General features: G+C 38.7%; 1 protein-coding gene across 4 annotated transcripts in view; it reads left to right on the forward strand.

The window, feature by feature from the left end:
- Positions 1–16,937, forward strand: part of ATXN7 (ataxin 7) — an 87,115-nt gene that overhangs the window by 66,007 nt on the left and 4,171 nt on the right. For all 4 annotated transcript variants that reach the window (XM_015640624.2, XM_015640623.3, XM_033517404.1 and 1 more), the window contains 7 exons: positions 9,065–9,317; positions 9,975–10,237; positions 10,982–11,064; positions 12,779–13,044; positions 13,464–13,662; positions 14,522–14,643; positions 14,926–15,877. In XM_015640624.2, the coding sequence (XP_015496110.1) occupies positions 9,065–9,317; positions 9,975–10,237; positions 10,982–11,064; positions 12,779–13,044; positions 13,464–13,662; positions 14,522–14,643; positions 14,926–15,877 (2,138 nt within the window). The remainder of the gene's footprint in view (positions 1–9,064; positions 9,318–9,974; positions 10,238–10,981; positions 11,065–12,778; positions 13,045–13,463; positions 13,663–14,521; positions 14,644–14,925; positions 15,878–16,937) is intronic.

Genomic DNA, 16,937 nt, shown 5'->3' on the forward strand with positions numbered 1-16,937 from the left:
GCCTGGCCTGGAGCTCCCTTGCCTGGCCTGGAGCTCCCTTGCCTGGCCTGGAGCTCCCTTGCCTGGCCTGGAGCTCCTGTGGCCAGGCCTGCAGCGAGCTCCCTTGCCTGGCCTGGAGCTTCTGTGGCCGGCAGCGCTGCCTGCAGACCCTGGGCCTCGGCGAGCTCTGTGCACAGCGTGGAAAATCCCACAGCGAGGGATTAAACACTGCAGGCAGCCCCGTGAGCTGTGCTGAAATGTCACCGGAGCCGTCTGGCACAGCTCCAAAAGCAGGCAGGCAGCGAGCTGGCCACGGACAGGGACAAACACAGGAGCTCTGATCCTTCAGAGCTGCAGGCCGGGCAGAGTCACTGGCTTACAGGGCCAGACGCTGCTTTGAGTTGATTTCCTGCAGAAACTTGAAAATCCCCAAAAGCCATAGCTCAGATGGGGAGACTGGCAAGAGAAAAAAATAGCAGTCAAACGTTAGACAGCCAATTGCAGTCCTGTCAGGCCCTTAGATAAATTGTCAGATGTTAATCAAAATGTTAATTAAAGAAACTAGTAAGAGTGTGTTCATTTTAGCTTGTTTTTCTGAGTGTGCTCACCCGTGTAATTTATAAATCAGAGGGCAAACACACTCCCGTTACAGCTCTGCGGATGGCTGGCTGTGGGCAGGAGGGTCTGCGCTGTTTCATCTTCACTCAGGAGGAAATGGGAAATGCAGGCACAGCCTGTGTGTGTCAAGTGCAGTCATGTTTTTCATTTAAAAGGTTAAACTGCACAAACATTTTAGTTAGCACATCCTAATTACAGCATTGCTCCATTCTTTCAAGAGGAAGTGTGAAAAGGCTGGTAATATTTAATTTGAAAGACACTATTGTGCAGGCACAGTAGGTCTGTGCCCTCGTTTGACTGTATTAGTGATTTCCCTAGGATTTTGCTGCAGTAAATTTTTAATTAGTGTAAAGTTAACATGGTCAGTGTTTTTAAACATGAAAACAGGTGTTTTATGCCAGTTGTGATTGACCAGTGATAAAGAAATAAGCAGCAATGTATCCTTTTTTATCCTTCAAAATGCCTCCTACTAATGCTTAAAAAATGTTAAATTGTGGTAATGTAAGGATTTGACTTAAAAGAAGAAACCAAATTGTTTGTTTTCTATTGACGCTGGAAATTGCGTGTTTACATTTCAAGAGGTTTCTAATTTTGGAAATTTGAAAAATACTATACCACTGATTTGCTTCCCATCATCCTTTTTCATTGTGAAAATGTTAAAAAATTTTGCACTTAAAATCTCAGAACAGAAAGAGGGCTGCTAGCTGTGCAGGCAGAACCTCATGCTGCTCTCATTTCTTGAAGAGTTTTTCCTGCAGGTGGGTGCTGCCCCTCAGTGTGGAGTGTCCTGTTTGCCAAAGGGAAGCACGTGGGTTGTCACATCTGTAGGTGTGCAGGTATGGAGACAGGTGAGCCATGGGTATCAGAGAGCCCCTGGAGCTCCCTCCTCAGATCCATCCATCAGCACTTCCTTGACTCTGCCCTGAGCAGAGAGGGACTTTGTAGTTGGCCAGTTCAAATAGCCATGTATGTGTTTATATTTTAGTTTTTAATCTTACAAAGCTCTCGTATCATAGCAATGGATGTCACTAGCTAGTCATACGTACGTAAGAAAAATATTTGTGCTCAGTGTCTTTTTATTCTCTAGTTTCTTAGTGGCAGAATCAAAGAGTGTGATTTCCTTAGCTGACATCACTATTTTTGTGTACACCCTGTGATATTTCCTCCTATTTCCATGCTCAAAACAAAGTCAATTCCCTGTTGTTGATCTCTTTTGTGAGGAGAGTTTTCCATTTCGAGGCCTTTCTTTTACACCCGTCTTCAGAACTTTGAGTTAGCTGTAACCCCCTTTGTTTTTTGGTTCACTAACAGCTTTTAAGCAAGTTTTCATTGCCAGCATCTTTTGTAGCAGAACTCAGTCTGACAGTCAACATACAACATTTAGAGTTTGCTAGGTGTAAAGAAATAGCTACAGGGGAAAACATTTAATTCCCAATCTGGCGTGAATAGAAGCATGAGGAAGATGAAGCCAGGTAAGCATCTAGATAGATGAGCTCATCTGAAGTCTTGACACAATATTATACTATGTGATAAGGTCTTCTAAGGAACATTGTTGATGCTGAAGAGGAACGTGGTGTTAAAGATATAAATCTAATTTCTGGGTAGAGAGTGGGCAGAGAGAAAAGCAGAAATTTAGGTGGTGGTTCTTCCCTTATTTATTTGCATTTTTCAACACACCATTCTTTATTAATCTTTTGTTTACCAAAGTTTTTATTAAACTTTGTAATAATGTTGGAGTGTGTTATTTATTTTGAATTTGCTTTATACTTTTTTGAAAAACTGAAGCTTTTCTTTATTGTCATTCAAGGTGAACATAAACAGCTAGAAAACTGTTGTCTTACATTTTTGAGAAAGCTGATCCATACTGCATCTTGAGGCACTGCTGATCTGTACTGCTTACCTCTGTCTGTTTGATGCTCTTGTTTGTCATCACTGTGGCTTTTCCGAAGTTTATCTCAAATAAGAATTATTGGTTTTAATAGCAAAAGAATGACTTACTCAATACCTGCCTTTTAATCGGACAGTGCGGGTATTGTCATGTCATCAACAGGCTACACAGAGATTAGTGTTCATAGTGTGGATGTTATAATCTCTCCATGGCCTGATTACCATCTAAGTCACTCTACTGTCCTTCCATAATAACTTTGCCATATTTCTATTTCAGTGCCTAACAGATTTACAGGACAGTTACTGACCACACCTCTTGGCAAGTTCATTGGGGAACTGTACCAGAAGTTTAAGCTTGGATGTTATGCCACAGTCTTTTTGAGATGTTAAAGCCTTTGCATTTGGGTTTACCTGAGCAGGAGGAGGATGGGGTGAACATCTTTCTCTGGATGATGAGGGGAGACATTCCAACAGTTTGTTTCCCTGGCTCCATTTTTGCTTGTGGCTCTGCTCCATGAATAATTTAGTGTCCTGCTTCTATCAGTTTTCCCCCACTGTTCTCAAGAGTTTTCCTGGTCTGAGGGGGCATGAATAGCTCCAGCAAACTGGTGGGAGTGTCCTTAATTCCAGTTTGCCTCTACACAGCACAGAAAACTCCAGTCTGTCTGCAGGCTTGGGATGCCATTATGCTTGATGCTTCAAAGGCTATTTTACATCTCTTGGGGGAAAACCCATGTATTTTAGGGAGGAATTTTAAGTCCTGTGGAAATTGATTACAGAACTACTTGTGTGCTGAATACAAGGGGGTTTTGAAAGGATTAGTAACAAATAAGGAAAAATGAAAAAACTGGTTGTGGAGGGACAGCAGTTGGGCAAGGGAGATACTTGAGGGTTATTTATTTAAATACATTGATTTATTGTTATATTCTTAATAGCTCTGTTTGCAATCTGCTCCTGACTCTCTTTCCTGTGGTGGCAATCTTGGATGTAAGGGGAGATGTGCTGGGTCTGGGGACATTTTGCAGCAGGTACCACAGAGGAGATGGCATTCCTGCCCAGGTAGTGTGCTCTACTAGAGAATTAAAATATACTGGCTATGCTGTAGTTACACCATAAAAAGCATGATTTATCCTAAATTATATTTACATAATTATCTCTTCTTTGAAATATTTCTAAGTACTGAAGTTGACATTCAGAATCTTACTAGTGAGGATGATCACTTTCCATTTCTCCCTCTCTTTTCTTTGATGGCAGCAACAAAACTGACCCTGCTTATGCATAATTTTACACACCTTTATCTAACATATTTTGTACAATGATCACTTGTCAGTGGATTTTAGTTTTCCAAAATAAATATCTAGGAAAACTATAAACTTAGTGTGCTGAATATTTCTCAAGTGAGGAAGTGCAAGACATAAGGTTTCATCAGTATTGCTTGGCCATTATCTGTCTAAAAGATATTATGTATGGCTGTTTCTTAGTGCCACAAGCATATGTGGCTATCAGTTGGCTTCTTGTGGTTTTGCTAACACTGAGTGATAAACAGTAATATCAGCTGCCAGATGCAAACCAGTGGTTTTTTTATGAAACAGTAAGACAAAGCATCTCAGAACATGACAGATAGTACTGGTGCCCATCAAGCCTTGCTGGTCTGTCATACTGGTTGCTTGGGCTCCATAAATATTCTATTTTGTAACCTTCTTGCTGAAGCAAAGATGACTTTGTTCAGCTTCTCTCTGTTCAACTAAATGTGTAAGTCAAACACCACACAGTTGAAGATGGAGTGACCTCATCCTGACTTAGAGTGTGCAAAGAATTGATGGCATGATTAAAGGGACATCAGTGGAAGATTAAGGCAGAATCCTTGATATCTAGGTCCCGTGATTAGAGCAGGATAATGAAGCAGCAATAAGTGAGTGAGCAGCAGATCAAGCTCCTGCACAGACCAAGCAGCTGCACCCTGCCAGGGGGGTGGCAAAGGAAGAGTAATTTGCCTGCTCTGCTTGTGATTGTTTTAGCTCCCAGTTTCTCCTGCAAAATCCTCAAGGACCTACATTTTTTTTATCTTTGTTATGGTGAGATCAGAGTGCTGGTGGACTAGAGCTGCAAAAGGCATTTCAGTTGCATGCTGAGTAAAATTTGGAGCTATGTTGAGGTGCCTTTGCATAGCAGTGTCCGTGCTCTGCTGTCATGTCGTGGATCTGAGCTTCCTGGAGAAATGAGAAGACCAAGTCAATTAGCTCTCCATTATTCTAGGAATGAAATACTCTTACTGACAGGAAATAAATTTTTTATCCTCAGGTAGAAGATGTTTGTTTTAATACACCTGTCTAAATTTCTCAAATGACAAGTCACACAGTAGCTCAGTATGATGGAGAAAAGGACAAGTTTAAGTTTCATGATTATCATGCTTATACTTTGTGATACAGACATACAGATATGAAATAACAATTGCTTAAGCATAAAGGGGTTTTTAATGCTTTGTTTCAATATACACATCTAATCCTATAGCTTGAGAAGGACTCTTATACTTATTCTACACAATGCTCTTAAACTCTGTTAACTCTTTCTCTGAACGTTCACTGAAGTTCCAATATGTCTAACTGAACCAAACGTGTGTGTGTTCTCCTGGGTGTGCTTTGGTTTTACTGCAGCTGCACCAGCTCTGACACAGGGCACTTTGACTTTTTGCCCAGTACTTATGTAAGGAGCTGTATAAAAAAAATGGGTTTATGAAACTTGATCTGGACATCTTGTATTTGCTGCGCAAAGCTATTAATTGATGCCCAGAGAAAATGAACAGTAACAAATACTTGCTAGCTTGTGAGAAATAAGCATAGACCTGGGAGGAATGACTTGAAAATTGTTAAGAGTATTGTTGCTCTTAAATTAATTTTTTCTTAATTTTTTTTGTAAGCATGAAGCAAAGAAAGTAGCATTTTATAAAAAATCAAATGCTTTTTTCTATAAAAGGGTATCATCTTTTAATATAGCAATAAGTTATGAATCATAGTAAGTCAAACTGTTAGCTCATGGATAGAAGAATAAGCAGTAATAGCCAAACACAATGAGAAGCTTTCCCTTCTTTTTTCCTTTTTTTTTCTTTTCCCCTGCCCCTTCCAGGTTGCTTTTTTGCATTTTGAACAGAGATTGTTTCATATTTAGTAGGAAATAGACAATGGAAAATAGATTTATAAACCAGAGAAAAATGGCAGCCAGACTAAGGGCCAGTTGAAGCTTCCTTTAAGCTCTGGAAGGGATTTATACTATCAGTATCTATTTCATCAGGAAGTTCTGTGTCCTTTGGCCTGATCCATATATAATACTTGCTCAGCTAGAGCAGAGAGATGCTGTGTTTTTCCAACTTGGTAGTTAACAGTTATCCTGGCCATGGAGCAGAGACATTGTTTACTGGGATGCCATCTTTTCACAGTTTTCTAACTCTGCCCAGTCCTTCTCCACAGTGTCACAAACCTATTGTATAAATGCAAAGGTATTTAAGGAGGAGTTTACCTGTTAAAGTTTAGTGTTGAACACTAGCTTCCATTTTTAGATCAGATTCTTTCCAGTGCTGTGGCATCAAGGAAGACTTTCTGGTTCTTTGCCCAGAAATGGAAGTATCACTTGGACATGCTGTAAGCAATCATGACCAAAATAATTGTTTTCCTCTCAAGAGTTATGCAAAGGGAAGGGATAGGAGTATCAACCTTTAAAATTTGAAAACTGAACACCTGGAGATAGTTATATTTTTAAATGTTTTCAGGCTGAGGCAGAATTAATGACAAATGGGAACTATGTTAAACTGGCAGAACATTAGTAGAATTTATTATTGTAATATGCTTAGCATAAAAAGCATGGTGGTCTTGATTATTCAGTGATAGTTTGTGTAGTAATTTTTCCAGTAAAAACTGTGTCAGTCTGTCAGTAACTATATTCATTAGATCAAATATGCAATTCTTAATATGTCTGGTTTCAAAAATAATATTAGCTTTCTCTATTAAGATGAGACTTCAGAACTCTTCACATGGTTTGCAAAAGAATTCTTAAGTAGATTTCACTTAAGGTCATGAATGTTATAAAAAGACTGAAACATTTAGTATAAGCAAATTGTAGTAGCAGCCCTACCTCAATTTGTATGTGTGTCAACACAAAAAAATAGGTTTAGGCAGGTTATGAAAAATGAGCTGAAAATTCTTCTTGTTGTGTTGATACACAACATAAATCATGGTTATGCACAGAAGTAGTAAGTGAAGATTTCACAGCCTTGCATTGTTGCAATATCTCTTTCAGAAATTGTCCCAGAATTCTAGAATAAGTTAATTTGATGGGGTTTTTTTTTGGTTGTGTGTGTCTGTTTATGGAAATCCTCTCTGACAGGTAGACTGTAAACTTGTGTGTGTCAGCCATTAGCCTTAGTTCTCTTAGGTTGTTTTTTTTTGTTATCACCAATTTAAAACACTTTCTTTTGAACTCACTTGGTTGAGCCTGGTGCTGTTAAACATTTGTGCAAATAGCAGTAGCATCTCAGTTTGGTACCAGAACAGTGCCAGTTACAGTTGACAGAAGAGACATATCCTTATCATCCAGATAAATAGCTGAGATTACTATTTTGTCTAGTTTCTTCCTAATGATGGAATGCAAGGAGGGTGCCAGTTTTATTCTAGTCCCTTTTTCTCTTCATCTGCTAGGTTTTTTCAAGAAAGCAATACTCTTATTTCCGTCAAAAAGCAGAAGTCATCATAACAAACTCCAAAGGATTGCATTAGTCATCCACTGGCTTATTGGAGATTATTTGTAACTGTGATAAGCACTTGGATTTTGAATTTTCTAAATATACAGAATGTGGAAGAGTATTGAGTAATGTTTCTCATTATCTCACAGGGTGTAGCATCACTGAACTCTAATGGCCCTCAAATAGTAACTTAGGAGAGCTGCTGAGGGATTCTTGCTGTTGCTATAAAAAGCCATTTGGCAATAAGCACTGCGTCATATTAGAAGCACAGGCATTTACTAGAACGTAAATGTGCTAAAATATTTCATTTACAAGCTCTTCAGTGGCAGCTGGTTCTAGAAAACTAAGTAGATGATTTTGGTAACTAATTGTTTTAAATACTACAATTTTAAAGCAGTTGTTCCTTGAGATGAGTGATAAGTTACTGAATTTGTTTGGTATTTTTGTTGGGCATTTCACACTTGACTTCTTGGTAATTACCCATTGAGAAATTATGAGTATTTTGCAAAATTTTGCAGAAGATTTGTTAGGTAATTTGCACCCATTTTTGCAGTTGACCAGAGAAACACACAGGAGTTGGTTCAGTTTCTTTCTTAGTCCAAGCTCTATATTCATTCATTATTTTTATATTTCTGAGCTAATGAACACATTTCAAGTGCTACTTCCAAACTGGTCATATAAGCAGAACACAGATATACAAATTTACATTTCCCAGAGAACGCTGGCTTCTGCACAGGTTGCACTGGACTTGGCTGTCACTCTTGGCTGTGGTTGTAGCTTCATGTGTAGCCTGCTGTTTCCACAGTTAAATCAAAATCTGTACAGTGATCCTGAGATTGATCGATGGTGGATTTGGGCACCTTTAACAATACTTGGTTGCAAAAGAGGTGTTACCACTGCCTTTGCACTCCCCTGACAGACCTCTTTCTTGTGTCTCTTAGATCTGTGGTTTTAATTTATTTGATTGCCAGAAGTGTCTCTTAATGAGGTATTGATTACACAGATCCTGGAGGAATCACAGGTGTCCAGTGAACACACGGTCCATTAACCTGTCTGTGTAGGCAGAACTGGAAGCTGCCAGGTGTTTTGAGAATTCATGCTGCTGAAGAACTACCTTTACAATAGACACTATTTTACCTGAAATGGTGCTAGCAACTTAGAAATTTTTATTATTTGGTGTTAGTTAAAAAACACATCCAGTGACAGAATCTAATCTCTCTTAACTCAGACACTCGGGTTTTTGCAGAATATCTGTTGCTGCTTTTGATGCTGCTGCTAAATAGAAGCAAGTGGAGGAAAAAACCCAGCCAAACAAAAAACAATCATGCTCAAAAAAACCAATGTGGGTCAATATTTGAGCTGTTGTTCAGCTATTGATGTTCTCAGAGGTATTCCATACTGGAGGTCTGATAGATCATACCAAAATTTTGTCAGGAAGTAAAAGTTAAAATGTTGGATTCCATATAATTTTGATGATTAGGAGACATACTTACAGATAATTCTTATCCTTTAAGGGAATATGATATTTAAGCTTGCCTGGCCTGAGGATAGGAGTTTCTTGGCTTTGTGTGTCTGAGATACAGAGCCGATTGTTTGAGATGGAGGGAGAGCTAAGCTTTAGTGGCTGAGATATGCAGCTCCCAAAGCTCAAAGAGATTCCAGTAACCCTCTGGAGACCAGCATTGAGTGGAACCTCATGGATTACAGAGAGGCTTGAATCCTCTATGCTCTGTGTGTGGCAGGGAACCTCCCAAGCCAATCAAGGAAAAATGTTAATGGAGTAAATGACAGGAAGTATTTACAAATTCTTTCTGTATGAAAGCTTAAAACTTCTTTTCACTCTTTCAGAAAGAAGACACAGCTCCTCCAGCAAGCCGCCTTTGACTCCGCCCTCCTCTTCAGTATTTTCCCTCATTTCATCTTTCCCTTCAAAAAACAAAGGTAGCAGTGGAAGTGGGAGCAATCGTTCATCCAGTGGAGGTACTAGTGCATCATCATCAAATTCCAAGTTGTTGAAATCACCCAAAGACAAGCTGCAGATCAGCGGAAACAACAGGTTAATGCATTCGGTACAGCACAGCAAAGTTCCCCATGACAAAATGTGAGTATGCCTTCTGAAAGAATTAAATGTCATTACTTGCATAAATACTGCTATGTTAAGAAAGTTTCCTTTTGTTTCACAGCCTTTTTGGTTTAGGAGATAATAATTTTAAACTCCTTCAAGTCTTTTCCGACAGCTCAGTCAAAGATTATATTTAATGCTCATATCTGTGTTGAAGAAGAGCTCTTGCAAAGCTATATCTTAAATCACCAGAAATAAAGGTCATTTTACTAGAGGCTCCTAATTCTTTGATGTAATCTGGATATGTTGATCATAAGGGAGTTTTAGCTCTGATTCAGGTGATTTTTGACCTGCACATGTGGGATAACAGCACTGCTGATAAAATTTGGTGCTCCAGAACAGTGCATTTCTCACTGGACATAATGGGTCCATTGCAGGTGCTTTGGGCAGTTTGCACTGATACTCTCTGTCCATGAATGCAGATAATTGTTTCTGAAATCCCTTGGACACTGAAGTGTCAGGGAAAAGAGGACAGAAGAGATTATGGGTATCATAAAAAATGTGAAAATTGAAAAGACAGTAGGAGGAAGGTCTGCATTTATATTTGCAATAGATCAGAGTATTGTTGAACAAAAACATATTTTAGCTTTTTTTTCTTTTTTCAATTTTTCTGTCTTTGTTTTTCATAAATAACAGTATGACTCCATCTGTCAAAGTGGAAAAGATTCATCCAAAGATAGATGGTGCCCAACTGAAAGCTGCTGTTGGTCCAACTTGTTCTACTACTGTGAGTTCCTCAATAAAGACTGGCCTTAATTGTCCCTCAATACCAAAGCCACCCTTGCCTTCCCCTGGACAGATACTGAATGGTAAAGGTCTTCTCTCTGTGCCTCCATTTTTGGAAAAGAAACCTGAAGAAAATACGAATAATAGGAAATTTTTACATAAAAGATTGTCAGGTAATTTATTTTTTTTTAAATTATAATTAGCTATGTTCCTTTTAGTAGAAATATATTTATGGAAATTAGTTCCAGAAGTAAATTAAGACTCCTGTAATACTGTAACTTGTAGTAAGAGTTTTTCAGTATCATAATTTAAATATATAATTTGACATACACTTTAAGGATTCAAACACCTTGAAACTGGCTTTTCCTTTCAGAAACCTCTACAGATCTCAAATACCTGTCAGTTCTGACAGTTTTAAAATTGCACTCTTCTGTTATATCTAAAGACTTTAGTTTCCTTTTTTGATATGGAAGATCCAAATGTACACAGAAAACAGAGCTAGCACCTTATAAATTCAAAAATAGAAACCCAGTCTGCTCTTTACACTTTTTAGCACAGTTATTTGGAGTGTTAGTAGAATGGTAGAAAAGTTCTTGACATCAAACAAGCAAAAACCACCACATGGTTTTTTGTCACAATCCATAATGGTGATGCCTGCTCCTAACAGGCAGCATCAAATCCTCCTTTGAGGTCACTTGCAGGTGTTTGTAGACTTGAGATCTGTATTTCAATACACCATAAGCTTCCTGAGAGTGTTATAAAACTCATTTGTACTATCTTATTGTGCATTTTTAGATGTACATTTGCCTGTGTCATATTTGAAAAGTTTCCAATATGATTAATTTTTATAATGAAACTAAATATTAGTATTTCAAAATGTCTTTTGATAACTTTTCAATACTCCGTGTCTTTTACAGAGAGAGAATTTGATCCTGATATATACTGTGGTGTCATTGATGTGGAAACCAGGAAACCTTGTACTAGGTCTTTAACATGCAAGGTAGGATATCTGAATCAGGATAAGATTATCTGAAGTTTTTATTCAAATTCTTGAGGAACATGATAGAAAACTGAGAACTGTGAATTTTTGCTGTTGGTAATTACCACTGTAAGAGGTACCTCTCAAAACATGTTGCTCAGAACCAAGAAGAAATTGTTTTTGAAGCTCAGTTAATTATTTATTCAGAAAGTATTTCTCAAAGTAGCCTGGAGATTTGTATTTTTGTGTAGACCCTTAAAAGATGGATGTTGGCATGGGACAAACTGTGTTACTCCACATGTAGGTAGCAGGGGGCCAGCATGTTCCCCTTTTTTGGGGTAACTTTTGGGTTGTAGATAATGAATTTTAAAATTCCTCATAAGCATTGAATATATTGCTTATGCAGGATTTAAATAATTTAAGGTCTTCCCCTGTCACACCCTTTCCTTTCCCCCCCAGCAGAGTCTGCAGCAGGTTCTTGGCAGGAATTTGTATAAATGCTAATGCTGCTGGATGTACTGCTACAGCCAGCTCCTGAAAGCCATGGAGCATGCCTAGAGGTCAAACTCTAAATTAAACAGTCATATAAACTTTCAGTCAAACAAAATGTATCCTCTGGCTCCAAAACACTGGGGGACAGAGGGGCTGTCCTTGCTCCCAGGGAACCAAGAATCCAGATCCCCTGCACTTGTGTAATATTTTGCTGCTTTCCTGCAAAGCAGCTCTACCTGCAGTTTGGGAAATGTCTGGTAAATAAACCACCTACAGAACAAAGGTAACTGAAGCTGGCACTAATGACCCAGAGGAACTGAACTTGAACACATTGCCCTTTTGGAATTACAGAGGGGAGGAAATTGTTTTGCTAATAGAGGAGGGAAAAGCTGCAAGATTTTACAAGAGAAATAGGCAAATGAAAAGGGAAAAAGAGAGTAAAAACATTTCTTAGCAATTCTTTAGAATATGCCACTCACAAAACAATTTTTGGAATTGCTATTTGTGTCTGAATTATGTGATAAAATTTTTTACCTACTAAAAAGAATGAAATTAATCCCTTTGTGCTGTATTAAAGAGGTTTTGTGTGTGACTTTTACAATTCAGAAAAATAGCTTCCATTTACTTTGCCTTATTTAGAATTGGTGCCATTTATACACACACACACACACCTTACTGTCTGTAGTATTCAGGACACTCAAAGAACTTTGAGTCCTGACTCTGGATTCTGCTGAATGTTTTTAGTTCCTCAATATCTATTTGATTACATTAGTTTTCAATGAATATATTAGTTTATAGAAGGCAACGGAGTACTTTTATAAATATTTTTCAGGTCTCCCATTAGAAGTCTGATTTTAAACATTATTTTGTTGAATATTTTTTAAGTGAAAGTAAATATTTTCTCTTTTTGGTTTTGCAGGAGTTGGCAATTGAAATACCAATGTAAGAAAAGGTTTTTGGTTCTAGTCTTAACCTTATTAAAAAATTTGGCAGTTTGGTTTTTAAAAACAAGTTTGAAAGAAGCCTTTTACTGAATTGCTGGTATTGTTACTCTGTATCAAACAAGAATATAATCATCCACCAAGCAATTTTAAAGTTTGCTTTCTAAGTCATTTTTCCATTTGTTTACTAAACCAGGACTGTGATGATTTTCTCTGTTTTGGAGTTCTAGACAGGCGTTTTGAGTGTTTGACTTCCACAAATGTCATAGCCTGGGATTAATGATTTATTCCTGGTTCTGCAGACACATTCCTTAACCCAGCGGAGGGCTGTACAGGGTCGAAGAAAGCGATTTGATGTGTTGTTAGCTGAGCACAAAAGCAAAACCAGGGAAAAGGAACTTCTTCGACATTCGGATCATCATCAGCAGATGCCCCCTCTCAGGGAACCACATCCCTCACCTACTAAAACTTCCCAGGAGCTGCACCAAAATTCTCATGGAGTTACTCTTACAGAATCAAAGCCTTTATTACCTAATAAACCCAAACCTCACCCCCCCAGTCTTCCAAGGTAAGGAAAATCTGCAGATGCAGTGGTATGAAACCAATACTGGGAGCTTGGTGAGGGGGATTTTGAGGGAGCGATACGGATCTGTTGGATAGGGCAGTGTGGTTGCTGCAGGCCTGGTTCCTGTCTGCAGTTAGCAATTACCTGCTGAGGGTGACTCCTGGCAAGGAGGGGTTGGTGTTTGAAGTAGTAAAAGCTGACTTGCAATCAATGGAAGCAGTTGAGCAACAATTGGGCAACGCTGCTTTTCCAGGGGTTCCACCGTACTGTGTCCTTCCCCTTGGCAGGTTACAAGACGGTGGACAACACCAGGGATCTCTTAATGTAGATTTTTATTCTCTCAGTAATAGTAAGCACTTAAAGGGTGGGACTTTTAACTGGACTTGGTTCAATAACACCTGGTTACTGCTTGTCCTGCCCAGGCCTCCAGGCTGTCCAGCCCAGCACAGTGGAAATGCCCCCAGCGAGTCTCCTTCTGTCCACGAGTCCCCGCACCCTCCCTTGCCTGCAGCTGAGCCAGCATCTCGGTTATCCAGTGATGAGGGAGAATGTGATGAAAAAGAAGAGCCTGTTGAAAAACTGGATTGTTATTATTCAGGTCATCATCCTCAACCAGCCGCTGTAAGTTTTCAAAGTTAACCTCAGTCTCTCCCTGACTCTAATTGTGTAAACAAGTTACTTTGGGGTTTTACAGGTGGTTTTCTGTGGAGTATGTGTTTTTTTGTTTTTTTTTTTTTTTTCTTTCCCTCCCTATATTTTGAGAAAATTATTTTGTGGCCTAGTAGGCAGTGAAGGTTTAACTAGTTGCAAAATAAACATGCTGAAAAAATGTGTTCATAGCTCACTTCCCCAGTCCAAAAGAAACCAAAATGCCAGAATAGTAAAGATGAAATTGGTAACTGCTCTAAAGGGCTGTGGTTTTGAAATAAGGACATGTAAACAGTGTCTTTTTGGTGTGATTTTCTTATTGGACTCTCCCCTCCACATCCACACACATTTTTTACTCAAGTTACCAACATCATATTAAAGGTAGCAGTATGGTATTTTAATATCTAAATTTTGACAAAAGCTAATATAACTAAAAGCAAATGTATTGCCTAGCCTAGATGTTAAATTATATCCTTTTCTTTTAAAACAGACTTCTAGCTGGTAGGTCCTCAGAAGTAGATGTTGCATAAATGTGTGTGTGTATGTAATGTTCATACATAAACAGACATACTGCTAACCTTATTTGTTTAATCAGGAGTTCAAATTTGACTTCTTCTATTAAGCATGGGAGTATCAGAAGACAAGAAATTTATCTCAATATATCAAGGCAAAAAATTTAAAATAGTTGTTGGGCCACAGACATAGAAACTCTTAATTTGTATTTTTTTGTCCTCTACCTAAATATCTAAAAGCATATTTATCATAAACAAATTGTTATTCAGAGAGTTGTCATTGAAAGTAGAAAACACCAATGAAAATCATGTCTTTTCAGTTTTGCACATTTGGTAGTCAGCAAATTGGAAGAGGTTATTACGTGTTTGACAAGCGGTGGAACCATATTCGATGTGCACTTGACTTCATGTTGGAGAAGCATCTTAATTCACAGATGTGGAAGTGAGTAGAAATGAAAGAGTTCTTATTTTTCTTGGTGTTTGTAGACGTACAAGGAACCTTGTGATTCTAATTAAAGAACAATAATTTTGTGTCCTGACTGAAGGTTGATAGTCTTTGCTTTACATTTTTTGCAACAATTAACTATCAGTATAATAAAATCTTCCAGAGGCATTAATCAACTCCAAGATACAATCATTTTAAGGTAGCATTATTAGAGTGGATATTGGTGTGAGGAATGGTGGCTATGTGGAGTTTTATCTTTGTTTTTCTGTTTACTCGCAGGAAAATTCCTCCAGCATCCAGTAACACAGCATCGGTCCGTGCCCCACATCGGACAAACCTGATGCCTGCTTCTCAGCACGGTGTCAGTGCAGCAGGGTTCCTCTTACCCACCACGGTTATGTCATCGCCAGCGTTGGTCTCTCCTTCCTGTGTGTCTCTGAACCACAAATCGGTACCATCCCATGGGACGACACTAAATGCCAATCCCGCTGCCCTGGGTGCAGTGGATCCTGTCTGCAGTATGCAATCAAGACAAGTGTCTTCTTCCCCTTCAACACCTACAGTGCTTTCCTCTGTACCTTCACCTATGCCCAGCAAACCTCAGAAAATGAAATCCAGCAAATCTTTTAAACCTAAGGAATCTTCTGCTGGCAGTGGCACCTGTAACAGCACCGGCAGCGTCAGTAGCAGCGGCGGCTCAGGAAAGAAGCGTAAAAACAGTTCCGCACTGCTCGCACCTTCTCATTCCACAGAGTCCTTTAGAAAAAACTGTGTGGTTAACTCTGGAAACTCTGGGACCTCCTATCATCCATCGGTGACAGCTTCGTCCCACAGCGTTGGCCTCAACTGTATGACTAGCAAAGCTAACTCTGTTAGCCTCAAACATGACCAATCAGGGAGGGGTCCTCCAACTGGGAGCCCTGCAGAATCCATAAAGAGAATGAGTGTGATGATGAACAGCAGCGACTCCACGCTCTCCTTAGGGCCATTTGTTCATCAGTCTAGTGAGCTGACTGTAAATTCACACAGCAGTTTTTCACATTCACATACTTCCCTTGACAAATTAATAGGAAAGAAAAGAAAGTGCTCACCTGGTTCAAGCAGCATCAACAGCAGCAGCAGCAAATCAAACAAAGTTGCCAAATTGACATCAGTGAACAATGTTCATGCAAAACACACTGGTGCAATCCCAGGGACGCAAGGACTGATGAACAATTCTCTGTTTCATCAGGTAGGAAATCTTGTCTCATACTAAGCCAGCATGAAATGTCTCCTCACGTGCTTATAATACATGTGTTCTCTTAAGTGTTAAACAGATATTCAGTTCCAGAGCCTGCTCAAGTAAAAGGTAGTTCTTCTCTTTCTCCAGTACTCATTTTGAATGTTCTTACATTTACTCATTTACACAAGACTTGTATAAATGTTCTAAATAAAAAAGCTACACTTTAGGAAAGAAGTGTCACATGGGATATTTCAAGTTCCTTAGATGCTGTAGCCTGTGAGTTGCTTTCAGTTAAAATTAATTTCTCTTATTTTTAAGCCATAATTTTAGAAGTGAATCTTGCCAGCCTGGCATGGAACTGAGCTGTGTGCCTCAGCCTGAGTCCTTGTTTCTGTGTCAGGAACAAACGTTCTACAAAAAGGAACATAATGATGCTGATAACAGAACTGTGATACTGTGATAAAATAAACCTATATTCCTGAGGTGTCATTGACTAACTTCTTAGTAATAATGAGATTAAATATAATAAATCAGATAATAAACCTTTTTAGTTGGTAAGGCAAATAGATATGCTATAAAGGAAGCAGATCTCATGAGTATGTAAGATCCCATTTTAAAAATTAGTTTGGGGGTTTGTTTTTTTTTAAAACAAATCTCACTGGAAAAGTAGTGCATCCAGGATTAAAAATCCAAGAAACTTGGTTTTCTCTGCTGCTAAAAACTGAAATCTCTGTAGCTGGAGAGCCAGGAGGTCAGTAAGAACTTTCTGAGAGTAGTTTCTTAATTTTCAGTTTCAACCACAGAGGAAGATTTTCACCTTTATGTGTGTTTACTTAGCCAAAAACATCATTCAGATGGCTGAATTTATTTTTGGACTTAGCTAATAATTACTCTTTCAACTATGCAATATAAGTAAAAGAGTAATATAATTTGAATGAACTAAGAAGGAAAGCATGATTATAACTTTGAAGAGGTTTAGTTGAGGATTTTCAATTCTCAGAGAGGCCAACCTCGTGCTATCAAGGTTGCTTTGTGCCTGAAATTTTCCCCCAAATATGCCCTTGTTAGC

This window comes from Parus major, chromosome 12 (genome assembly GCF_001522545.3).
Source record: "Parus major isolate Abel chromosome 12, Parus_major1.1, whole genome shotgun sequence".
NCBI lineage: Eukaryota > Metazoa > Chordata > Aves > Passeriformes > Paridae > Parus > Parus major.